This window comes from Photinus pyralis, unplaced genomic scaffold, assembly GCF_008802855.1.
Source record: "Photinus pyralis isolate 1611_PpyrPB1 unplaced genomic scaffold, Ppyr1.3 Ppyr1.4_LG1, whole genome shotgun sequence".
NCBI lineage: Eukaryota > Metazoa > Arthropoda > Insecta > Coleoptera > Lampyridae > Photinus > Photinus pyralis.
In genome coordinates this window covers 66,720,962-66,748,349 of record NW_022170249.1, presented here as the reverse complement: position 1 = coordinate 66,748,349, position 27,388 = coordinate 66,720,962, and the positions used below count along the sequence as shown (strand labels likewise).

At 34.7% G+C, this 27,388-nt stretch overlaps 2 protein-coding genes across 3 annotated transcripts in view; one reads left to right on the top strand and one right to left on the bottom strand.

Moving 5' to 3' along the window:
- Positions 1-27,388, bottom strand: part of LOC116159949 (neuropilin and tolloid-like protein 2) — a 126,894-nt gene that overhangs the window by 57,672 nt on the left and 41,834 nt on the right. The gene's annotated exons all lie outside the window — the stretch shown is intronic.
- On the top strand, positions 23,560-25,482 carry LOC116159952 (neuronal acetylcholine receptor subunit alpha-2-like). Of its 2 annotated transcripts, none has more exons than XM_031473064.1 (8): positions 23,560-23,795; positions 23,838-24,031; positions 24,080-24,189; positions 24,228-24,453; positions 24,502-24,670; positions 24,724-24,876; positions 24,923-25,083; positions 25,127-25,482. In XM_031473064.1, the coding sequence occupies exons 1-8, from the start codon at positions 23,699-23,701 to the stop codon at positions 25,310-25,312; spliced, it is 1,296 nt and encodes a 431-aa protein (XP_031328924.1). In that variant the 5' UTR covers positions 23,560-23,698; the 3' UTR covers positions 25,313-25,482. The 2 variants fall into 2 exon arrangements, with proteins under 2 accessions (XP_031328924.1, XP_031328925.1); XM_031473065.1 differs by having other exon boundaries at positions 23,678-23,795; positions 24,923-25,078; positions 25,127-25,289.

Here is a 27,388-nt window from a genome sequence, read left to right as displayed (position 1 = left end):
GCAGTGACTTTCACCGGAGTGAGTTAGTTTGAGTTTCTCATTACAAACGCGATTTCGCTCTCCTTTTTACGCATCTAACTTCACATTTTCACATCATACTGAATTGTTCGAGCTTGCTTTCAAAAACTGCTTAACGGTATGCCTCTACGTCCTTAGGAAATTTTTCCGGCGCCAAACTAAAATCAAATTTGTAGCCGAAATGAAAATAAACAAAAGTGCATGAACTTTGAAAAAAAATCTAAACAATTTATTTTACAAAGATTGTGTAAGTACCTTACTGTTTTGTAATGTATTTTGGAATACTATTGGCAACGCACACATTTCCTCATTTCTATACAGCAGATCATTGAATTTTAGCATTGTTAATGTTTAGAGCGAATATTTTCGCAATCCTTTTATTAGGCGGTATGTTTTGCCATCCCCCTAAGTGGACCGATTTACATTAGCACGTTTTTGCTGCGGTAGACGAAATGTACGTTGAAGATATAAATTTTGGTATACGAAGTGCGTGTGCCAAGAAATTTAAATTGTAATATGGACCTTGGTTTGTCTGTTTTTATTTATAGGTTTCTTTCGCTAAACGTGTCAGTGAAAATTGTTCTCGGTTTTTTTTATGCTAATTTTTACGTATAGCCGCAAAAAAACGTGTTTATTTAGTATTTCGAGAGTCGTTTATTGCCTTTAGCATTTATAGCTTCCGCCTATCTTTCCAAAGATTTATCGTATTTAAATTTTAAATTTCAGAAAGTTGTTTAAATGCATTAATGTTTGTGATTACGACTTTTGTTTAGTTTAAGAAAATTTTATAACAGGCCACGTCGCATTTGGTGTGGAATTTCGCTTATTTTCAGTGGGGAACATTTTACGACTCATTACGAAAATTATTCCTTTTCCAAAACTGAAAATTATGACTGCTTGTAGCTTCGTGCATTGTTTTTTGGCAACAAAGCGACGCATTGGAACTGCTCTACCATAAAATTATAAACTAAATAATCAAAAGTTCGCCGCATGTAAATTTTAATCTTTAATGTGAGAAAGGGTAAAATTTAAAGCTCGCTTATGCAGAGACGGAGAAACGTTGGATTTAATTATTATAATGGCGTATTGTTCCATTGCAACTTGCAGCTGCTGTGTGGCAGTCAACCACACGCGTATGTGGATTAAACGGGTTATTACGAAAATTAAACTCTGAGACTAATTACCCTACTGCAATTTAATTATTTCGGTCATATACACTGATTGCTACGGCGGCGTATTGTCCTCAAACTCCAAAAAATTGCATTTGTTTCGCAAATGTCTACAACTAAAAGGTTTATAGAACGTTCCGAAACCTTCTATAATAGCATATTAAAACATTAGTTTATAATGTAAGAGTGAGTGATTGTTATAACACCAACGAAGGTGTTTTCAAAGCTGAAATGTAGGCTGCCAATAAAAAATAACGTGGATATTGGCAGTTTCCCAAATTGATTGCCTGCAAAAAAAGTCGTTCCATTGGTTTATGTACTAGAAAAATCAAAAGTATATTCAAAGGAGCAATTAACGGAGTTTTTAATCTTTATCTTTAATCTTTAATCTTTAAATGTTCCAGCTATCATAGTATATAAACTATATCAGTGTCGTCAACTTACTATAAACTAGTGCATCTACTAACAGAGCAATTTATACATATAAATAATATAAAAAAAGGTCAAGTTAAAGTACTGTAAAACACTTAAGTAAAATAGACAAAATATCACAGAATATTAGAACACCAATCAGTTAGTAGGAACTCATCAAAAGTGTAAAAAGCGTTATTCTTAAGGTAACTAATCACAGCATTTCTTAATTTACTCATAAGCAGTGTTTTTAAATCCGAGGGTACTTTGTTATAAAACTTTATGCAATAATAATTGTTGCAATTTTTACTAGTAGTAAGGCGTATTCGTTTTAAAGCAATATTATCACACAGTCTGGTAGAGTATTGATGGATATCACGTCCTGTCTGGTAATTCAAATGAGTTTCTTTACAGTGAATTATACAATTTAATATGTATACACAAGGGAGAGTTAAAATACCATATTCGATAAATTTACCTTTACAACAGCTTCTGTATCCCAAATTACTAATAATGCGCAATGCACGTCGTTGGATTGCAAAGACCCGTTTAATACCTGCCGAGTGACCCCATGCAATTATAGCGTAACTCATAACCGAATGGAAGTAACCATAGTACGCATTAATGACAATATGTCTAGAGGCAATCATTTTTAAACTTCTTAAAACAAAACATGCTTTTGACAGTTTCGATGCAATTTTATTACAGTGATCATTCCAATTCAGTTTAGGGTCAATGTAAACACCCAGAAAGTTTATGTTTGCTGGGTTATTGAAATGGTTTATTTCTTTTAAACTAAAGGTACATGTTTGCGATTTTTGTGAATTTATGTGCAATTTATTATCATTTAGCCAATCTTTAATACTATTAAGTAAACTGGTAGTGTAATCACACAGATTCTTACATCTGCTTAAAAGGGTAGTGTCATCTGCATACAGAATCAATTCTTTCCAATGACTAACATTTGTAATGTCATTAAAGTATATCAAAAAGAGCACAGGGCCAAGTACCGAACCTTGCGGCACTCCCTTTTTAATTTCTTTAAAATTAGATTCGGAATCATTAAAATAAACATATTGTGTGCGATTACTTAGGTACGACTCTAATAATGCAACTGATTTGTCCACAAAATTATATTTTGACAGCTTCTGCAACAAGCAAGAGTGAGTCACACAATCAAAAGCCTTTGTTAGGTCTAAAAAATTGGCAACACACAACTCACTATTTTCAAAACAATCCAAAATGTAATCCGTAAACCTCAATATTGCACTACTTGTCGATTGTTTGTAACGAAAACCGAATTGGTTATTAGCAAATAGGTTATTTGTTTCAAAGTAATCCATTGTTTTTTAAATAATTTTTCAAAAATTTTTGAAAAAATGGGAGTAATTGACAAAGGTCGATAATTATTCAGCTCATCTCTATTTCCCTTCTTGTACAAAGGAATAACTTTTGATATCTTTTATGTGTCAGGGTAAATTGATTCCCGAATGCACGCATTTATTACTTTAGTTAGTGGAATTAAAATTACATTAAGCACAGATTTAATAATGTCTGCAGTTAAGCCATAGTGAGCTTTACTATTACTGTTATTGATGCTATTGACACTATCTCGCACATCATTGTAAGATACTTCACAAAAATTAAAGCATGTAGAATTATTTATATGATAACTATTAAAGTAGAACATCGGATTATTTTTCTCATTAGGAAGTGATGATCTTATATTTTCTGCAATTTCAACAAAATGGTTGTTGAATTGCTCAGATGTCAAATTACTACTTTCAAGAAAAACATCAGATGCACCCTGCTTAATAATTTGCCATATAGCTCTTGATTTACAATTAGATTTTTGAATAAATTTGTCATTGGCAGCTATTCTAGCCTTTTTCAATTCACGTTTATATACTTTACGGTACTTACTTACAAGCTGACGAGTATGGTCATCCTGTACTCTCCTGTTGTGCGTATTAAGCACCATCAAAACGTCGTGCATATTTTTGAGATGATGATTAAACCACACATGATTATGCCTTTTTTTACTTTTAACAAAGGCACCAAACAGAAAATATTTGCTTTAGAAGGTACGATTTCAATATGTTAAATTAAAATAAAATTCAATATAGTAGGAGAGCTGGTACACATTTTTGGGTAGATACGTATTTGAGGCACGCTGAAAACTTCTTCAATAAATACCCAAACACAGAATTGTAAACCTAAATCAACCCTTATATTTTTAATGATAGGAATTTTATTTTTCAAAAAATGTTCTTGAGGCACTTCCAAATTTACACATTTAACTTTAATATTTAAAGAGGGAAAAAATAAATAAGCCAGATCATTTAGTGGTGTCCTATCCTGTGCCCTACACTTTGCCAGGCGCATTCAAAGTTAGAATATGTAAATTCATATATGCATTAATATCATAGGTAAACACTTCTAAGAGAAATAAAACAAAGGCTAAGAAAAGAGATCACAAATTAATAAATCTCGGATAAAGTATATAGACAGACAAATTGCAAATAAATGTCTACCTGAGGTCGCTTAATACCTAACGTAACTTGTTATAAAGCCGAACGCCTCTCATTTGTAACGTTTGTCTGCATTAGAGAAAAAGATTGCCTGCTCGCGTAAGAACATCCCGTTTGTTACATCCTCTCGCACCATTCTTTCGTTAAAGATTTATGAAACATGTTAAAAATCCTCACCTTTCCACTTTTGTAATACATACAGTCAATTGAGCGAGAGAAGTGCAACTTGACATTATACTGAAAACTTTAATCCTCATAGAATGAAAAATCTCGACTAAAATTCAGTAAAAGTCGAGAAAAATATGGATGTTAGGGGATTGTGATTCCGTTTTAACGTTTTCTTTTATCAGCGACGTTTTCACGCACTAAGTTCATTTATACGTCCTTTATGAAGTCCTGACGGTTGCCTCTGAAGATAAGTTTAAGATTGTGTCTAACCCATTTTATGTTAGCCTGATCGGTAGACATTATGTTTGTGTAGTCGGATCTCAACCGAAAATTTAAGAAGAAATTCACGAAGCTCTTGTGCATTACTTCTAGTTCTCATCAAATTTGCTGCGGGCAATCGTAATCAAATAATCTGGGTTGGATTTACACGTGTAGGCAGTGGAAAATGAAGTGAACCCTCATCACCCCTACGGAAAAAATGTGTTTCGCATAACTTTTTGTTGAAGGTTGGATCATAGACAAATTACGGTTGAATGATAAAGCTTACCGTGTGTCAGCTACATCACTTCCAGTCACTACGAAAATATAAAAGGTGCAGAGGAACAAAGACGGTGTCAATAGTTTATGCGTAAAAAAGGAATGCAATTAACTGATATACAATCATGCGAGAGAGCGGTCTAAAATGTACATCCTCCGGGCATATGAAAATACGTAATAAAATTCGCAAAATAGTACATTCCCATTGTAATTAAGGTACGATGTTATGACCTAAACTAGTTTATTCCGGTGTAACCACATCATATGCTAATCTTCAGACTGGTAGTTAATTAACGGTAAAATACGAGGGCACTCTCAGATCTGAGTCCAATATCATTAAGCTTTTACGTGTTCTATACAAATCCGAAAGGGTTGCTTTACTCGGAAAACTAGTAATAAGTAACCAAGAACAAATGAGTGTTGAGGAAATCCTCGGCCGCATTGTTAATTTTCGGTTAGCAACTTGAATTCAGTGTTGATTTTTATCCATCCCTAACATTTGTTTCAATGCTAGATTGTTCCTATTTTCCACACTATAGCGCTTACGGCAAACGTTATACCCGTTTTTTTATAATCTTATAGTATAAAAAGCTTGCATCAATGCTCGAATCTTAAAAATGAGACTTATCTAAAAATTTTACCTCCAAAACTTTCAAATTCAAATCGAAATTCGTGTTCTAACTTGAAGCTTTAGAGTTAAAATTTTCAGTTGTAACATAAACTTTATGTTGAAATTTTACCACAAAACTAAGAAAACATTATTTCGGCTCGTTCAGGGTTTCCCAAGTTTCTTATATCATTTTCAACAAAAAATCTCTACTAGGTATGCACATTTCGTCCGTTCGTCCTTCCGTCTGACCGTTCTTGAAATTAGTTTTTATAAGTAAAAGAAAACTGACAGTAGTAACTCCTATACTACAAAATCTATCTCAAGAATGAGAGAATCCCCAAGACCTTTGAATTACTCGAATTTGATTATAATAACGACTAGAATGAAGCAGATAAAATGCCATACAACACACTTTCTCTTATTGCGGTCAATCTTTATTTTCGATTCAATCCCCAGAATAATTATAATTGAAAATTGCAATTAGAACCACAAGCTTTTCGCTCTACGCTGCTTAACGTGTGGAACTGGAGGGTGCATGGAGTTAAATTGTGGAGAGAAGATCTCCGCTCGCCCACCCTTTACGGGTTTAAGGCTTTACCACCACCCTCCAAAATTAGCGGGGAAATCCCTCTTTTAAGAAGTAACTTCCTTGGATTGTTTTGTTACTGCTAAGTAAAATGAAATATGATCAAGTTATTTTGTTTCAAGTATGATATTTGTGATGCAGCATAAATATATATATTTTAACTTATCCTTTCAGGGCTTGGTTCCGTTCTTTTCATGGTAGTTTAGTTAGACCATTGAATAATAAATCTGAATCTTTATTCAATGGTAAGACTAAATTAATTCTAATTATTAATTACAATTATTAATTTATATGTTGCCTTGTCACATAAAATAAAATCCAAAATCAATAGACAAACATGAGCAAAATAAAAAAAAGGAGCAACGGCACGCGGTCACCCATCCAACTACTAACCGAGCCCAACGTTGTTGAACTTTGGTGACGGAAGAGAACCGGCGTTTTCAACGCGCTATGGCCGTTGTCGAGAAAGTTACTGTTCTAAGGGAAAGAATTGTAGAAACTTTACTTACAAAATGAGCACACAAAAAAGATGTAAAGTGAAAAATAACGGGCGGGATTTTTCAAATAGTGACCCACTTATCAATAGTAGGGGAGCTAGCTCGAAATCCACGGAACGAGAGCGATCAAAATTTTAACCGATGGAATTCTACATTGGCCTATTCGAGTATGCCAAAATCGACCGTCTGCTGCCTCAGGCGCTGATGCGGCACTTTTTGCGGGACCAATTTTAAACGGACTTTTTTTGAGAAAATAAGTTATACACCAAATGAAAACGTTGATAATAGCTCTTAAAAAAATATTTAAAAAAATCGCGAACATTTGATAACTCCGTAAAAAACAATTCTTATAGTCGGTTTTTCACGAACTTCCTGCGGATAGCATTTTTACGTTTCCTAGACCGTGAACGCTACTGGTTGCGCTACCGAGCTAGGAAATGTACCGAATGCCAAACCAACACTTACCTAACCTAACGTCCCTTGTCTATGTGCCAAACACTCCGTTGCCTAGACAGTGAGCGCAACAGTGAGTGATGATATTCAAAACGCTTGACAGTAGGTCGTTATTAACAATAATAAAAAGAAGCTATAGGTAATAATTTGTTTCAAACCGAACATAGGGAATTAACATGGGAAAACTGTTTTTCGCAGATTGTTGCTCCCCAAATCAACCTAGAGAGTTCATAATGCAGAGTGCGAGATTTATTTTCCGTGGAATTTAATCAAACCTCTATTCCGTCAATATCGACAATTCGAAGTTTTTCAATTTGACAATTCCGGATGCTTAAATCTTATACGGGTCATGGTTACATGATTTTCTGAGTTCATTTTATTTTGCGAATTTTTGATAAAATAATAAGAAAATACAAATAAAACTTAACTAATTCGCATTTAGTTTGAAATTATGGATTTGACAGGCCACATTCTATAAGAAAAAATTTTTCCGGGTCGATCTGAGACAATTTTCTTTCGGGGCTCAAAAAAACGCAGTGTATAACCTTCCTTTTTTACCAAAAATCGACTGCACCAAAATTTCTCCGGAAAACACTTTTTCTTATTAATTTTGGTGCGTAGAATCCAAAACAATTCGTACTTTTTCGATCAGACTTCTCAATCAAAAGTTATAGACTAGAAACCAATTTCGAAAGAAAATTCAAAGGGCTGTAACTTTTGAACTAGTAGCCCAATCTTGGAACTGTTTGAAATTATGGATTCTACAGGCCACATTCTAAAAGAAAATTTTTTTTCCGGGTCGATCTGAGACAATTTTTTTTTCGGGGCTCAAAAAAAGTCAGTGTATAACCTTCCTTTTTTACCAAAAATCGACTGCACCAAAATTTCTCGGGAAAACACTTTTTCTTATTAATTTTGGTGCGTAAAATCCAAAACAATTCGTACTTTTTCGATTAGACTTCTCATTCAAACGTTATAGACTAGAAACCAATTTCGAAAGAAAATTCAAAGGGCTGTAACTTTTGAACTAGTAGCCCAATCTATACAAATACGGATTTTCAAAAAGATCGGACTAATTTTCGGGATTCCTTTTTTTATTTTTTTCCGTGAAACACAATAACATTTGAAAATGAACGTTCCCGATCAACTGTATCTTATGGAAAATTCGATTTTACACAAATTCACAATATCTTTCAATTACATGCTAATTTCGTTCATCATTTTTGGAATGCACTTGCTATCACGAGAGAATAAAAATGTAATTTTAGAAATTTAATTAAGATCATTATTAAAGGAATTAGTATCAATTTATAAGAAAACAGCCCATCTAAAATTAAGAAAATAAAATTGCGAGACTGACATCAGTAGCAAAAGGTAACAGCAAAAGGTAACGTTTGCTATAGATACTTCTGTTGAAATAACACTATTTGATTCCCCCATTAAGTTATTTGAGATCGATAGCGCACAACTCTAATTAAAATGAAGTACAGGGATCTTATAAAAAGTTAAAACAAAGGCGACTTTTCGAGCTGTTCCCCATTGTACCTAAATGAAACAGCGTTACAGGTGAGAGTAAGGGGACCTTTTTTGTAGGGAGTAAATGTACTTTTAGTGGTTCGTTTTCCTCTGAAGGATTAAACTTTTGGCCATTTGAGTTTACCTAAACTACGTTTTAGCGTGCAAATACCGCACAAGAATGGGCATCGTTTACAGCATTATAATTATTATGAGAACATGCTTTCAGCGTTACAACTTTGTTAGTATCGTTGCCATTAGTGGGATTAATTGGAGTGCACTACGCTGCATCTTTGAAGATTCACAATGCAAATAAGTTACCTAAATTACATCATGTCATTTTAAAAATTCATATCTTATTTCCAAACTGACAAAGGAAATACCTTTGTCAGTGTGTCGCTAACGGTCACAAACGGAGAAAGATTACAACGATTCAAAATATAGCTGGAATGAACAAATCGGTTATTCCTTACCTTCTGTTTACATTCTTTACAAAATTCGGTCGTAAGCTTATAGTAAACTTTATATTTATATATATTTTTTATGTACCAAAGAACGAAAAAGGAATCGAGCTAAGTATCAGAATAAGGTAAAATTGTTCGTTAAAAATTCGCCTGTCATTATTTCCGCCTTTTCGCTTTTGCAATATTTTAATTTATTGAATCCATCAGCAAGTTTTTTAATAAGTGTACATTGCAAACTTCACAATATCTTTGAGCCTTGTTTTGGCATGACCAAGCAAAAGCACTAGGCATGAAAATAAGTCTTAATGCGATATATATGACCATAGTGTAAGATTCTTTACACTAAGATATGACTTAGAGAGTTATTCGTTACGCTCGTGTAGCCATGTTATTTTCACTCGCTAAAAAATGGCATTATTCCTTAAGTAGTGTAGGTACGAAATTTCTTAATTCTTGTTCAACTGGCAAAACAGAATTTGCATATTTACCTCCAATTTTACTTCAATTGATAAAGTATCAATTGAACATAACATTCTAAACGGTAATAAAATTGAGCGCAAAGAAGGTAATTTATAAAAAACCGTCCGCTAGCCGTACCTGATGGAGAACCATAATCTTTTAGGCTGTCATATGCGAAAATGTTCAATGTATACTAAGTTATATATTATACAGAAGAAATCACACAAACCTTATTTTAAATTACATAGCTTTCGTGCACAGTAAGATACACGAAGTCCGCCTGAAATAATTGGTCGCGAATAAATGAAATCTATACAATAGGGAAATAATAGCATTCTGCAAAAAAAATTCGCGGTGAATGGGCTTTTATTTCGTTTAAACTTACTGGATATGAAAACACAAAAGTCTCGTTCCAAATTCTGTATATAAAGCCATGTTACGTACTGTAGCTGACCTATACATGGTCAGCATGTTGTTGAAATGTTCTGCAGTACACGTATTTTCCTCTGAAAAATTGCTGCAAGCGCAATATAAGGGATTTATAGTACATAAACGTAGGTTTACGAACACGTTCTGGAAACTAAATTTCGTTTCCTTTTAGTGCTCCCCAATGGTATTAAACAGATTGCATATTATAGATTATCTGCATGGCTATTTTCTTAATTGGCATTACACTTGGTTCATTTATAAAATATATTTGTTAGGTGTAATGATTCTCTAATTTTTTACATGTACACCGCAAACAATCCAGTAATAGTAATCGCATTAACTGGGTTGGTTTAGAAACACGGTTAATCCTGTGGATTTATCGTAACTCCCAAACTTAAATCTCAAGACATCGGGAGGTCACGGAGGAAACAGAAGGTAACCGAATAACGAGAAGTTCAGATAAAGTTAAGTGCAATTTTTAGTATGATTATTTTTTAGCAAAGATGTCAATGAGTCATTTGATATATTTACCAAAAATCTAATCAACTACATTAATTTGTCAAAAAATACTATTACCAATCCTCATAATTCTAATAACATAAAAAAATCTACAGCCGTGGATTACCGATGGGTTATGGCTCGCAATTACTAATAGGGACAAACTTTACCATAAAAATCATCCCAAATGATCAGCGACTTAAAGATCAATATCTTCGACTAAAAAAAATATTCAATTTATCGCTAAAAGGAATTATTTTTCTTTTATCATACGTTCTAATAATCCAAAAAAAAAATTTCTTTGTTGAGCATTCTCTCTACAATTCTTGAGAAAATAGTCAAGAAACGATTTTCTTATCGATGACTCATTTTCTGCATAGGGCGCAATTTGGTTTTAGGAAAGGTCGGAACACAGAAATGGTACTCTGTAATTTCTTGAAAGAAATCTATGAAAACCTAAACCTCGGGTATAGTGTCACTAGAGTTTTCCTCGACATTCGCAAAGCATTTGACACCGTGGATCATACTCTCTTGTTAGAGAAACTTGAACGGATTGGTATTAGAGGCATTCCAGTGCAATGGTTTCCCAGTTATTTATCAAACAGGAAGCAATACGTTAAAATCGGAAACTCGAATAGTTCTGAGCATTTGATTAAAGTGGGGGTGCCTCAAGGCTCCGTCCTGGGCCCGATCCTACTTTTGATAATGACCTTCTCTCTGGTAAACTTGAAGGTTCTGTTACGGCTTTTGCGCATGATACTACTTTTGTATACTCAAATATAAATGCCGATGAACTTCATAAGATAATTCAATCGCACGTTAGGAAGCTCCAATTGTGGTTTACATACAATCGGTTATCTCTAAACACCGAGAAAACAATGGTTATTAATTTTGGGATTGACAAGAGTTCTAATTTTTTTAATTTATTTATCTTTCATGAAATCTCTTGCTTAAGTAGTCCTAAGTGTCACTGTCCTAGCTAGGCTAAACGAAACAAATTCTATTAAATACTTAGGTGTTTGCCTTGATAGTGGATTAACACGGAACCTAAAACGAAATATTCGTGCCCTCAAAAAAATTTCCGGAAATAATTTAAGCTCTTGTGATATATAAGTGACAATTCAATGCGATTATTCAATGACATTTGTCAAACTTCCACCAGTGAAATGACGCGAAATTTTGTCGTATTAACCGGAACATTCTTCTTAGTTTGTTAATCAATTTCGACAACCGACTTATCACCACATCTTTTAATTTAATCACTCATAACGAATTAGCTTGGAGCACAAAAGTTCGAATAGAGTCAATAGCAAAATGAAAAGCAACTTCCATAATTTATTTTGACGTTTATTGTTGTCATGGAAATACATTCGCGTGGGTAATTATGCTTAATTTTTCTTTTGATTCATTGAATAGTCCTCCGAATACCATTCGTAGTCGAAGTATTTGTAGATTATTTTTGAGCTGCTTACGCTCCACTCATGCTAAAAATATTCGACAATACTTCGACTACTTATGGTATTATATATGAAAAGATTCTTTTGGGTCAAAAAGCTTTATACACCCATTGTTGGGGAGAAATAACTTTGATACGTGTGTCATTAAGCGCAAAACACTCAAAACAAAGAGGGTAACGGGATAAGATGGATGAGGTACAAGTACAAGCCTTTGAAGAAAATTGAACAGGCACATTTTTTTAGGTTAACCGTAATTCTAAAATGTTTCAAAATCCCTATGCAATCCCTGTACCTATATAAAATGAATAAGGGAATTATAAACACCTTTGAACATGGATAATCAAAGATAACACTAAAGGGTTTTCTTTACTAATTAGTTCAATTTAAATTCCATATATGTATAGGGTGCTCTAATATATCTGGACCAAAAAAAATGAAAATAAATACATACCTTCGTCTTTCAGGATAACTTTTTAAAGATTAAAATTTATGTCTCGTCACCCCCTGAATCACCAAATGAAACTTAATTCATCCCCTAAATACGGCCAATGCATTTATGTGTTATGCAGCTGAAAGAGAAATATTGAGGTAGTATTTTTAAACAAACTTCAAATTTCGTTGAAATGGAACATGAGTAGGTGTGTATCTATTTCATATAGAATATCTGGTATCTACATACGTATACATCCACTATTGATTATCTCTCCTTAATTAAATTTCTATGATTCCATTCCGATAATGATATTATTCACCTAAAAGCATTATTAGGTGAGACACCTAACTACTTTGAATAGTAATATGGTCTAATGCGAACTGAACTTAAAATTCTGAGAAATTGTTCCTAGAATAAAATCGATGTGGAGCGAAACAGATTTTGAGCGCACTTGAACACTTCGATGACAAAGTTCCATCGAATTAATCACCATCGTTGACCCTACATTTGCGCTCTATATGGTATATTGCTAATGGCGATTGTGTAATGAGATTGTAATTACTAACCACTTTGGGTATGTTGGAGGTAAACAATCGTCGATATTTACTGTGGTGTGGTTAAGTGAGAACTTTCAACTACAATTTTACCTTTATCCCTATTAATCATACAGCTGATAGAAAAAGAGACAAATGTCAGTTTCTTTACGCTTATAGAAAACCACCGGGATATATTTACGCGTCTTCACTTTAAGGAAACTGGAGCGAACGCAATAAATAAAGTTCGAGACTCCCAAATAAGAAATAAGTTCCTTTTCTGTTTGTTATTTTTCCATTCGACAAAAATCAGCATTTTCAGAAAGCACGTGTACTACTTTTCATTCACAGCGTAAAATTGCCTTCGTTTATAATCTACCTCCTTTCAAATATTGAGGATTTTTCGACAAAGAGCGAACCTCGTGTAACCACTTCCTTCCCTTCGAACGGAGAAAAATTGTTACTAACTGCTGATCATTAGCACATCATTCATTTGTGCTCAAACTGGTCTCTAAAACATATGAAAAAACAGAATTATTCAATCATGCCTAGATTCGATTACCCCAGATTATTTTTTCTATAGATATCAGAACAAAGAATTTGTAGTGACCAGAATCTATAAATTGAAAGGTACATCTTATTCAATAACATTTCCCACCAATCTTTTCGTTGTTGCCATATACATCTTAATGACAAAACAGTTGCCAATAGCCTGGTACATGCTGGTGACCCATCAACAGAATCTAATCAAAGATGGTCATCTACGCATACAAATACTTGCTTACGTAATTCGAATTCAAAGAATCTTAAAAATCTCAAGAATTTTAATCATCAAACTGAAAAATGGGTAAAAGTTAAAGAATGGAAAGAATCTGAAACATTCGCATAATGCAGCCTAAGAGTTTGAAGAATGCGAGCTTGTAAAAAATTCTAAGAACCATTAGAATATCAAAAATCGAAAGAAATAAAAAATCGAACAAAGAAGAATCTAAATTCCAAGCAGGATTCGAAGAATCTAAATATACTACAAGCTTCCAACAGAGGAGTATTTAACTATGCGTAGTAATCTCTGACTTATCTGAGTATTGTGTAGATTTGTGAGATAATTGAATCATTTACATCATCCATAGATTAAAAAAAACTTTTAATCATTCGAAAATAAAGTTTATGAAGAATATGAAACTGAGAAATAAATTAATTAAGAGGATGTAGCTTTCACACGAAAGGCTTTGAATCTTATTAGTTCATCTTCATTTACAAAAAATGCTTATTGTGGTCGCTTTCATTTTAGTTAACCCCAATCCTGCGATTTTCCACTTCATACATACATTGTTGTGCTCGTAAAATGTGTGATAAGTTAGAATTGATAAGGATAAACTTTATTCAGGTGGTAGAAAAAAGTATACAAAAAAGGAAAACTAAAGTTTGCGATTTCTATTTGCGGTGTAGTAGTCATTTTCCTTAATGTTGTTAAATGTTGTAATTAGTTGCTCATCCTTAAAAAAATTAAATAATTACCTGGTAATTTTTATGTAAATGCATAGGTACTTTGAAAAGAAAACAGTTGGGAACTTTTAAGCTTTGTATAATTATAGAGGAAAGGTGCAGGTGACTATATTACTTGACATCTTCGACCTTCATATTGTTATTACTTTGGTTTCTGACTCTGAGAACAAGAAATTGTAATGAAGTTAAAACAATCTATACGAGTTGATAGAAATTGAATTTGTTCTTATTAGGAGTAATTTGTAAATTTCACCGGGCGTTATCCCTAGTACTTACGACGATAATCTCTTTCAAATGTACTTTATTCGTATACACGGACGAGAAGAATTTAAAATTTTAATTTCATTATATTGAATACGTACCTTTTTAGGCTTAAATTTACACGGGCGCCGGAATTTGCATTTTAAATAAATTTAACATTTGTTCCATTAAGTTCATTTACTTGACATTTTAAAGGGGGCGCCATTTATTAACGTTAAAAGTTGAACTTTATCGCAGTTATCATGAAAATATTTTTCTGTATAAGGCATTTGAAACGACCTCGGAAGTGATATTAAAGCGTCCCTATGAACCAAGAAGTCCTTCGGTTTCCGGAGAAGGTGGCTTACTTTACTTGACCGGTAATGAAATTCGAACAAGTTGAATCGCAAAGAACTACTTACCGCATTCGAAATGAAAAATAAACATTTATGTTACGAGAGCTGAAAACGGATAAAAATGGGCATTCACATTTAAAAATGAAGATTTGCTACCGTCATTGTGTAGACCTTTTTCATTTAATTGCCTCCTATTATACCATGCCTCATAGTTACAATTATATAGCGTTATTCACCACAAGAATAGTGTTTTCCACGAGAGTTCCTTGTTTTAGAACTTTATAGAGTGTATATTAAACGAGACACTTTAGTACTTGAATGCGAATGAGCTCCAATTTTATTATTTTAGTAAGTAAAATTCCTTTATGAGTATAGGTAATCCCTGGGGAACAAGAATTTGCAACCAAATGAACTCTTATTTAATAGAATATTTTTTATATGATGATGATGACACAACACCCCATCCCATCCCATAAGATGGAAACATAATTTCCATTTTATGATCTATTTCAAAGCTCCAGAAGCTTTTAATTTTCAATAAAACAGCGGAACTTTCCTATCAATCAAAATTGCTTCCCAGAAGTGTAATTTATTTACTGTCAGATGTTATTTATTGCACAAATGTAGAAGTAACGCGCTCTAGATTAAATTTAGTGGATAAATGCGATACTAAACATTCTTATATAACGTTTATTATGGATTGATTTACACCATTATATATTTATATGTTCCAGAAATCCGATATTCAATCATAATTTTCTTTGGCAATAGGTACTGTTCAAATATTGTTATTTTTGTGAAAAAGACATGTAGGTAGGTACTATCGTTGAAGTTACGGAAAATATGCTGCAAGAATATCGAACGTTTACCTCATTATAGGTAAATGGAATTATACAAAGCTCCCAAGGGTCCAGCATGATACATTTTTACAATTTTACATTTAAAAGATTATAATGACTTTATTAATAAAGTACTTATAAAACCTCATGCTGACCAAGAATTGCATCCAATTCCACCCCTAAAGAACTGAACAAAAATCAGAGGAAATAATGCAGCGACGGATCTCGAACATATTTTAGTAAAGAATTTTTCTCCCTAACTGGATAATTATACTGAGGGTCTCATTAATAGACCGGGAGATGATGACACTTTTTGTGGTGTGATTTGCTACAAGTATGGCGACCATTCAAAGGTTTAATTAAGTACTCCTCGAAACGAAAATGGTGCTAACTCTCTGGGAGTGGGGCCGTTATTGCGTGACGATTGTTTAAACATGTCGGAAAATTGAATGATTTTGGACAATTTGCTACACAAAATTCTTTGGATTTTCTGGTAGTCGGTGACAAAACAAATGACGGAAACGAAATGCCATACTTTTCCGGTGGGCCTTATAGCCCGCCATACTCATTTGAAAGTGTCGATTGTTTGTATTTTTTTTGGGTGATTTGCTACAAGCTCATTTTTTTATGAGCATCAAGTCCTCAATCCGTCATTCACGAAAATCAACCTGCCATACAGCAGCGACGGGCCCCCATAGCCGCCATACCGACACAAAGATGTCATTTTTGTTAATAATTTTGGGCGATTTTCTGCACCCTATAAATTTTTCCACCTATTATTTTTATAGTCAGAAATAGAAATTTCGATACGCCATACCTGTGGCATGGGCCAATTATGTATAATATTTTTTCAAAAATGTAAGAATTTTCGGAAAATTTGGGCGATTTGCTACAGTATGGCACCAATTTTTCGTGACAGTTTGAGGTGTAATAAAAGTAAATATCAAGTTTCAAACATGAATCCCAGGCCAATCTTGTTTTACCACGAGATGTTATGTCGCTTAATCTTCTCCGCCCCACTCGAACTTCTTAGTCAAGTTGTAGAGGTCCCGGTCGGGGTCGTTGTGTTCTGCATTGCATTCAATGGATCGCAGGTAGTAGATAGTAGCTGCCATCAAGTTTATACTATCCGCCATAAGTATCTGAACACCCAGTGACTTTGATCAATTTTGATAAAATTTTCAGGGCAGTTGTATTTATTTCGAATTTGAACATTATACAAATTAAAATAACACTAATAATAATAATAATTTTTAATTTTTATAGTTATTATTATTATTTTTATTTTTATTTTTATTTTATTTATTTATTTATTTTATTTTTTTTAGGGCGCTACATAACTTCACCAGACACAGACACAGACACTAATCGTTACTTGATTTTAATCCGTGCGATTAGTTAACCAGGCTAGGCCTGAGTTCTCACAAGATACACCTACCATAATAATAATAATAATAATAATAATAAACGTTTAAACAAATATAGAAAACGAGCTCCTGGGTATGGCTATAGCATGTTCAAGACCAAGTTTTGCACCTCTAAGTGCGCATATAGGTATAAAATTTCATTTAGATGCTTTCATAATTAAGAAAGTTGGCACTGTGCATCTGACATACCCATCAACATAATTTTATATATGTATTTTATATTTTATTATAGTCCTGAATATTACGGATAGAAGTTAACGCACACATATAATTATGAATTTAATTGGTTCGACGGCGACGACATGCCCACTACTGTCGGATACCTATATCATTCTGGATCGCATTGACCAAGAGAATGAAAATCAAATCGATTTGAGTACTGACGAGGGCAATAGGAATGAAACAAAAGAGACCGATGACGATAATTGTTAAACGCGAGTACGATATTATATCTTGTCGGGATAAGTTAATCAATTTAGAACAATTATTCTTTTGAATGGATTGTGTTACCAATTTTTAATAATAAAATCATTTTTTTGAAGCTCACGAGAAGGTCGTTTTCAAGGTTCCTTGCTTGTCCCAGTTATAGCACAAAGATGTTTTAAGAAAACAGATTTTCGAGTATGGCGCCATCTTTAGCCTTCATGACGAGTATGGCACATATATTATGGATCAATGTGGAGCATGAACTTTCGGAAAATCCAAATGCCATACTGTAGCAAATCACCCAAAATTATTAACAAAAATGACATCTTTGTGCCGGTATGGCGGCTATGCGGGCCCGTCGCTGCGGTATGGCAGGTTGATTTTCGTGAATGACTGATTGAGGACTTGATGCTCATAAAAAAATGAGCTTGTAGCAAATCACCAAAAAAAAATACAAACAATCGACACTTTCAAATGAGTATGGCGGGCTATAAGGCCCACCGGAAAAGTATGGCATTTCGTTTCCGTCATTTGTTTTGTCACCGACTACCAGAAAATCCAAAGAATTTTGTGTAGAAAATTGTCCAAAATCATTAAATTTTCCGACATGTTTAAACAATCGTCACGCAATAACGGCCCCACTCCCAGAGAGTTAGCACCATTTTCGTTTTGAGGAGTACTTAATTAAACGTTTGAATGGTCGCCATACTTGTAGCAAATCACACCACAAAAAGTGTCACCATCTCCCGGTCTATAACCTATGATCAGATTCAAGATATTCAGGAATTCTTAGCAACGATCTACATCTATAAAATTTGTAACGCAAAAGATTAATTTGCGGTTTCATCAACTTGCGATGGTACAGGGGATGAAATCAACAATCGCATACAATTTTCATTAATCCCACTGATCCTTGAACTCGTAGAAATCCAAAATTGTGCTCTATTAACTCATTTGAGACTGCACCATTGGAGAAATAGAGTGAATCAATTGCTTACTCAGTGCGAAGTTTTTTAGATTTGCAATGGGACCCACGGAGTGAAATCGCGCAGCGCTTAAAAATTCATAGCAAATGTCTGCATCGGAAGAACGCATTCAGACTTTACCTACTCCAATGCGAGTCAACACTGTGAGGTTTTTAAATATGAAGATATCGAATACTTTTTGAATGTTTGGTGTAACGGTTTTAATTCTTCTCACCGTTCATTTTCTCTATGCTACGGATTCTTACAGGCCGATATTAGGTTACGCCACTGGCATATTGCAAATTGGGAATATTTTCTATGTTTTTGCGCATGTGCGTTACTCCACCGACACGTATTAAGCGGTGAATATTTCATTCATTGGTGCTTGCTTTAAAAACGAACAGGTGTGATGGCGTCTTGAAAATTCTCATGGGCATAATATAGTTACATATCGCCGAATTGCGGATTTTCGAGTCCATGAATAATCGATGTTTTGGAGATTGGTTTGTTAGGCCATTTTATCCATCTACCGTTACGGGATCTGAATACATTTGCTTGACGTAAGTAACATCTGCGTATCATTTCTATTGTTACTTTCGCACCTGTTCTTCGCATCACCTAAGCCAGAGCTTTGATTGCCGATAACCTCGAGGCATCTCGTTAATTAACGAGTTTTAAAAAGCCCTCTTTTTAATTAAGAGGTATGCTTAAATCTTGGCCAAAAACCAGTATTAATTCCGACATTGTTTTAGGGTTTTACTTTTTCCTGTTTTTTTTGTATCGCACGTAATTATCTCATGTCAAACTTGTGGTCACGCATGGTTGGTTTCCCACTGCTGGACCTTATTGTCATCCGATTGTCCCCCTAGAGGCCGATTGTAGCGGTTATTACCCGAGCTGAGGGCTCCCGGATATCCTGAGATTTGTAACCACGGGGGTGGACAACCGACACGAAGAATCTTAAGGGGAGCAGGAACACCACGTAGCCGCCACGTTTCCGGAGAACGGTGAAATAAACTTAGCCTTTCGATATTAGTACTATTTGCCATTGCATAGGCACTCCTATTGTTAATCTTAAGCGAAGGGTTACGCTCGCATCTGGGGCACTTTACCGATCGGAGGTACAAAGTAAGGGGATAGGAATAATTGGTACATTTACGGGTCATACTGCTGTGGATCCCGTTGAATTTGTAAGCGCATGAGTACTCATACCGCCTTGTTAACTAAGCAACCCCGTACCACGTCATTAAAGTGTTTAGCTTATAATTAATGCCTAGAACTATCCATTTATGCAACACCGTTTAATCCAGGCTGCTTGGCCACTGCCGACCTAACTATAAAAAGGGAAAAGCAAGGGTGGGAAGACCATTTTGTTTGCGGATAGACTACTATTTGGGAAGGGTGGGTTAATTAACCCCCGGGCTTCGCATCGGTTGCCGCTCACTAATTTTTGCATGTGATATTACCTGTGGGTTAGTCATTAGTTGTTATATATATCTACTTTAGTAGTCGATTTTATACATATTTATTGTTACTTGTTATACTGTGTGTTTTGGGGTACCTTAAATTGATTCTGTGATTATTTGCATGTGTAATTGCTATACTGTTGGTTACAAATTATACTATCACCGTTGAAGTTACCTCCAGTGTTTTGTATTATCGCTCGTTCCTACAGGGTATTTATTGCCCTGCAGTGGTATCAACCTTCCTTGTTCAGGTTGAACCGAAGACCTTCTCTAGTAGTGAACAAGGTGGCGCCCATTTATTGTTTGAGGTGGTAAGTCAAATCGTTAGTCCAACGCCCTACCCTGAGTATTATAGTTTCGTGTGGTTTAATTTAATTGAGCCGCTAGCTGAGGCATCCCCTTTATTTAACGTGGGGTTTGTAAATCAGCGCCACTCAAACTTAGCGTTACATTGGATATAGAATTTCTACTTCAATTCGTAGATATGCAACAAGTAGTAACGTAGTAGTAGTAGAGGATGGTTTATAAAAAGATTGTTTTTATTCCAACGTAATTCCCTACTACATGTTCCTCTATGCCCAATACGCCAATGGCAAAAAATTTAATAATTCATCCTTTTAAAGTTTGAATATTCTTAACATAGTAAAATTTATTGATATAGACCAGCCTTAATTCTTGTAATAATTGCATAATATCAGAGCTGGGCAGAATACTTTCATAAAGTATTTGAATACTAAATAGTAAATACTTTACACAAATCAAAGGTATTTGAATACTAAATACTTTTACGTCCAGCACAAGCGAATACTAGATACAGATACATTGTAAAGTATTCAAATACTTTAAAAAATAAGTATTCAAATACTCTAGAATGTATTCGAATACTTTGAAAAGTATTTCATTAACTTACTTTGAAAAGTGTTCGAATACAGTAAAAAGTATTCAAATAGTTGTCACTCAAATACATTAAAAATTTAAAATAGTATACTAGATAAAAGTCTGAATACTACTTAAAAAATCAAGTTATACTTTGTATGGGGTTAGCTTTTTTTATATTTCTATTGTTATATACAAATTTAAGGGGAGTAAAAGCGTATTATTATTATATTATTATATAGGAGGTACCTACCAGGACCTTTCTTATACCAGTTATATCCTTAAGAATACGTGTACCAGTTTTCAAAACGATCGTTCCAAGATTGGGCCACTAGTTCAAAAGACAGCCCTTTGAATTTTCTTTCGAAATTGGTTTCTAGTCTATAACTTTTGATTGAGAAGTCTGATCGAAAAAGTACGAATTGTTTTGGATTCTACGCACCAAAATTAATAAGAAAAGTGTTTTCCCGAGAAATTTTGGTGCAGTCGATTTTTGGTAAAAAAGGAAGGTTATACACTGCCTTTTTTTGAGCCCCGACAAAAAAATTGTCTCAGATCGATCCGGAAAAAAAATTTTCTTATAGAATGTGGCCTGTAGAATCCATAATTTCAAACAGTTCCATGATTGGGCTACTAGTTCAAAAGTTACAGCCCTTTGAATTTTCTTTCGAAATTGGTTTCTAGTCTATAACTTTTGATTGAGAAGCCTGATCGAAGAAGTACGAATTGTTTTGGATTCTACGCAGCAAAATTAATAACAGAAAGTGTTTTCCCGAGAAATTTTGGAAAATCAAAGTATTCAAATACTTACCTTGTGAAGTATTCGAATACTTTACGAAGTATCCAAATACTTTGCGAAGTATTCGAATACTAAATATTTGTGAAAGTATTTGAGTTACAAATACAAATATTGTTTCCATAAAAGTATTTAATTACAAAGTATTTGAATACTTTAAAGGATTTGAATACTAAAAAGTATTTACAAAATTGAATACTGCCCAGCTCTGCATAATATAATATGAGACTTTGTTAAATTTCTTGCATACCACAATGGGCCACATATCCTGTTGTAAAATAAACATCTTTCTTCAAAATAACTATAACTGTTATCTGATTTGAAATCAATATTTGTACCACTTTTTGTGAATTTCTGAACTTACGCTTTTCGATTGGTTCCCTATGAATATTTGTACTTACCCGTTACTGTACAACGACGTAGTACTGCGTACATTTCTAAATTAATTTCTTGATAAACAATTAGATGAATATTTTCTAATTACCTACAATCATTCATGATCACCCGATGTACTGTCAAATATTCGGCTTTCATATTAGAAAGGGATTGATGCATAAAAAAAATCTAAGGGATAAACAACCCATCCAAAGTTTCTTTAGTAGTTTGACGTATAATACGTTTCGAAAAGCGAGCGTGGTTGCATTAGTAGTCCTTTTGGGAATGCGTCATACTTCACTACAAATGGTCGGAATTTTATTTAGTCTTTTTTGCAACGAATATCCTATAAAAAATTACAATCGATTTTCTTGCGTCAGACCGTCCGAAAATGTATTATCTACAAATCTTTATGTCGGTACGTGTAGAGCTAGTTTATTTTTATAGCGATTGTGGCGTGGACGTATATTATTTGTCCATTACGGTTCTTTTAATACCTACATTTAAAAGGCGATTATACGAAAGTGTAAAATGTCTACTGAAAATTGAAATTGATCGGGTGAATTTATAATTTACCACACATGAGGCAAGATGCACGACGTACAGGATAATATCCGGGCCTTGATGACGTTTTATTTCTAGAAGTCGTGTAAAGGAACGAATAAAAAACTCAACTCTATACACTTAAGATTTTGCTAACGAACCTAGCTTACACTGACATCCGCAATCGAATCAACCCTCTCATCATATTTCATTTAATAGTTGTACACAAAAGGAGGAGAAAACATATTTCGAAAGGTTTGGCTCCCATTGGGATTCCTATAAAATGAATCCTTTATGCGAGGCCGGTACGTATGTTTACAAAACACTAACAGTCTTCTTTTTATAGCATAAAAATCATTTTGATAATATAATATTGGATTAGCTCTTACTCTTTCATTCCGAGTGTTGGCGATTCTCAACACTGTTTTAGATGCTAGAAAAGTACTAGGTATGCGCCATTTCTTAAGGAGCTCAAAATTTCAGACGGCAATTTAATTAGATTTATGTCTGCCGGAATGTTCCTCCAACATATCGACTTTATACATATACTCGTCGATGAAAACTGCAGGCTTTTTCCGAAAATAAAAATACTACCGACGAACGTACTGTATGTATTGTAAATTAACTTCGGTGCGAATGTGAATGTTTTCATTAACGTAAATTAGTTGGACTAATTTTATTATTGCTGCACTCCCAGGCGGTCGAACCCTCTTTTCAGAGACCGTATCAATTCGTTCTTTATTTTTAGCGAGTAAAACCAAAAAATTAATGAGCCATTGTCCGTATCTCCCTCTTGGATGGGTAAACCGGGTGTTCGCGCAACTTAATCAGAAGAACACGATATTCAATTTTTTGTTCATGTGACAATTTTTAGAAAAAAGAAAGTATCAAGAGAACGTAAAACCATAATATAAAGTGTCGAGTAATATTTACATCATTGTTTGATACAAGAACTGCAAGCAAGAGATTGGTTTCCTGTGTTTGTTATTGGGGCAGATTTGATTTCTAAACGGTTACCAAAAATAGACCTCGACGATGAATGCCAACTGTCTTACGCCAATTATGTCATTGAGAACAATTTATCACTTAATTCTTAAACATCGTCAGTTACCGATATGCGCTCTAACATCGTTCTTCTACTGATTTTCATCTCTAACTTTGCAGACAGTGTGTTTTTCGATAACTTCACTTTCGACCACATGATCGCGATTGGTACGTGCGTTCTTTGAGTTACGTACAATTCTCCGATTTCAGAAAGTGGAAAGGTGCAGCTGTGGAACGAGACCGACCAAGACAAGCTGAAGAAGGACCTCTTCGTTAATTATGACAGGTTTTCGCGTCCCACAGAGCACTTCAACACGACGAAGGTGAATCTTGGCGTGAGTATTTTACATCTCGAGACTGACGAACGGAGGTCTACAGTAACGGTTCACGCCTGGATGCGGATGGTGAGTGTAATAGTTTGAATCGAACGCAGTTGATTTTTGCCATTTCAGGTCTGGTACGATCAAAAATTGAAATGGAAGGAGGAAGACTACGGGAAGATTTTCGTTTTAAGAATAGCAGACCACGAGTTGTGGCATCCCGACCTCTATCTCTACAACAGGTGAGATGGTCTAGGCAATTCGTACCACTTTCGGGTAGTGCTTCAGGTGGTGAACCCCTACTTCGTTTCGGAGGGTCGCACGCACTGGTCTATCCGAACGGGGAGGTTCTACACGTGCCGCCTTTGAAACAGACCGTTCTCTGCGAGTTTGACTTACGTAACTGGCCGTTTGATACTCAATCTTGCGAGTTGAAGTATGGGTCTTGGGTGCACCACGGTCAAGAAGTCGAGCTAGCGCTCTACAACAACGAGGCACGTATTGACGTGAGTGTAACGCCCAATGCAACCGAAATATTCACCTGAGTCTTTCAGCTAAGCGATCTCCTTCTGCACAACTCTTGGAAGATTATCGACACAGGCGCAGCGATTACTTCGACAAAGTACGTTTGTTGCCCTGAGCCTTACTACGACATCAAATTTACGTTTAGGATAGCAAGGAACCCGAATCCCTACAGCTCGGTGGTCATAGCACCATCTATCGGTTGAGTACATTTGGATGAGCCAAGTGCTCCATTGTAACTAACGCATTTTTAGTGAATGCCCTTCTGGTACTGGCGCAATTTTCGTTACCAAACGGAAGTAAACAGAGATTGTACCTCAACGGGTTCCTCCTCTTGATTTTAGCCTCCTACCTCCTGTACTTTTTGTGCCTTTTCAGCGGAACGGGGAGAGGAGCACCTTTAATTGGTGAGTTGATAGGAAGCGTTGGTTAGGGTAACGTCTTGGCTTACAGTGCAATTTTACGTATGCAGTTTGTACACTGTTTGTTTCGGGTTGCTTTCTGAAACGACAGTCACCGTCATCTCCAGGAGCAAAAAGTTGAAAGTTATAGAGTCCACGGCTCGCAAAGTCTTCGCTGGAATGGTTGCTAGAGTCCTGCTGATCGAGAGTGATGTATGACTCGGTGAGTCATTTGAGCGCTGATGGTTGATTGTAGGTACCACCGGTTAGCAAGGAAGCTTTAATGCGAAATGACCTCGATGACGTCGATCACGAGGAAATCAAGCTTGGCGAGTATATGGTTCGGAATGTGCCATTTCTTAGCGTGCTCGTCAGCAGATTATTTTTCATCTTATATTTAAGCGCGATAATAGCGATTGGACTGCAATTCAGACTTGATTGAGTCTAGAACACGGTTAAGAGTCTAAAAAGTGTTAATGTTTTCAAAAATGTGTTTTACCAATAGTAGTCTTCAAATGACTCCACAAATTCGATTTTGTTCCACTTTCTATAAAAACTATTCTTTTTTAAATATACGGATTTTGTAGAAAACTTTTCTTATTTTCCAGTGCATCTTGATTGGAGAAAAGCACAACGGCGGCTCCCGACGAATGTTCACCTCAATTTCTGACTGTCTTATACGAGTTTCTTCATTCTCGATTCTCGACAAATTTCTGGTTGTGATCTCTAAAAGTGACAGCGAGACAATAATGACCCCATTAAGTTCAAATTCTGTATCGCTTTTGTTTGATGTGAAACAACAGCAACTTATTCACTGATTGCAACTTTAGATCGTTCATTGAAAGAGAATTGCAATGTAATCGTTGTATTCTAACCCCATAAAAGGAAGATATAAGCCAATAGATCTGGTGAGCGTTATTGAAATCAATATGTTTTTTTGTCCACTTGTATCATCTAAAAAATTAGGGGCTGTGATCACAAATTCCAACGAACCTAAAATTGACACTTTCACTTTACCTCACTTTAATCATCACTTTAATTTAGTTCACTTTAATTATCTGCAGATTTCTCCTTCAACTGTATAGCACGCAATATCACTAAAAAATAAGACAATATAAATGTTTTTTCCCCAATAAAATTATATTACAGAGAATGCTTACTGCTCTCCGTATGGCGTCTCCATTTCAGCATATTACGAGTATATTATAATCGGTTACTTTCCCTCCTAATTTGGAATAAACGAGGGGATGAGTTTAAATTAAGACTAACCAAATATTTCGTCGCAAAACGAAATGAAATTTATTATATCATCAAAATTTTAAGTATTTGTATTTCATTTTCAAGACTCACTTGGGATTAATTTGTAAAAGCATGCGATTTACGAAATAGACAATTAACCAAAACATTCTTGGACCTATTATTTTCTCTCTGATACAAACATATTTAGGGCGGCAAAGAAGAGAAAAACTAGGTCGGGCAGCTTCGGCGTTATGCCAAAAGTGACTTCTTAAGGCAAAAATCGTTTCTATTTGATATGGCGAAACAAATGATTTGAAAGAAGAAAATACCTAAATGATTTTCGAAATTTATTATATGCTTATGTCCCAGAAAATGGACGGAACAGATCGTGAGAAGAGCCAGTATTTCAATGGTACTAATTTCGGCTTCTTAAAAATAGATTTAAGCTTGACCTATTTTAGTTATGAAAATTATCGTAGAATTCCAACAGGGACATGCTTGCATGTTATGTAAATACATATAGAGAAGCGACCTTACAAAATACGTTTTGGGGAACGTAGAATATTACTCCAACTTACAGGGGAATATTCCGCCAAAAACAATCATGTACACCCGTTTGCAGTTTAAATGTCTGTAAAAAGATTCATTATTAACGAAATGAGCCCGTGTCGGTGCGTTTTGATTTATTTGTAACTTCGCATTTGCTTTTCTTACTTTAACGCAGTAATCCCTAGGGAAATTTTTAGACAACTTCAGAAATTGCTTCAGTGATTTATGAAGAAATATTTTTTGACATAAAAACGTAATTTTTCGCCAACTCTTCGCAAATTTTAAACGAATTTCCTATAAAGGAAGAAACTTGTTGAAATGAAGCGTATTTCGAGGAGTTGCTTCTGTTGTTTTATAACTCAAGACGGAGTAATTTCACCATTCACCTTAACTTTTATGTGGTAATTATCACGGTTGAAAAAATACGGACGACTAACTAGCTGCTAAATTTCAGTTAAAAGATGACTGAGGAAATTGCACTTTACGAGAAATCTAGATTAGTTTGGGTTTGTTCAGATTGCAAAATTAATTTAGTTATTCTTGCAGGGTTTAATTTGATACTTACACTGTACACATATTGAAATACAGTGTCGCATCGCAAATCGCAAACTTCAATTTTAAATGTGGTCTTTTACTTTTACAACAAAATTCTTGCACTAATGTTTTTTTATCTCGTGTTCCTATGACTACAACCTTCAAAACTTTAAATGGCGACAATATCTCCAATAAC

Excerpts from the sequence above, each read along its gene's own strand:
- LOC116159952 (XM_031473064.1), top strand. The coding sequence starts at position 23,699 with ATGCGCTCTAACATCGTTCTTCTACTGATTTTCATCTCTAACTTTGCA. Across the intron at positions 24,454-24,501 it reads ACAACGAGGCACGTATTGAC|CTAAGCGATCTCCTTCTGCA; the intron begins GTGAGTGTAACG and ends TGAGTCTTTCAG. Across the intron at positions 25,084-25,126 it reads TCCTGCTGATCGAGAGTGAT|GTACCACCGGTTAGCAAGGA; the intron begins GTATGACTCGGT and ends GGTTGATTGTAG.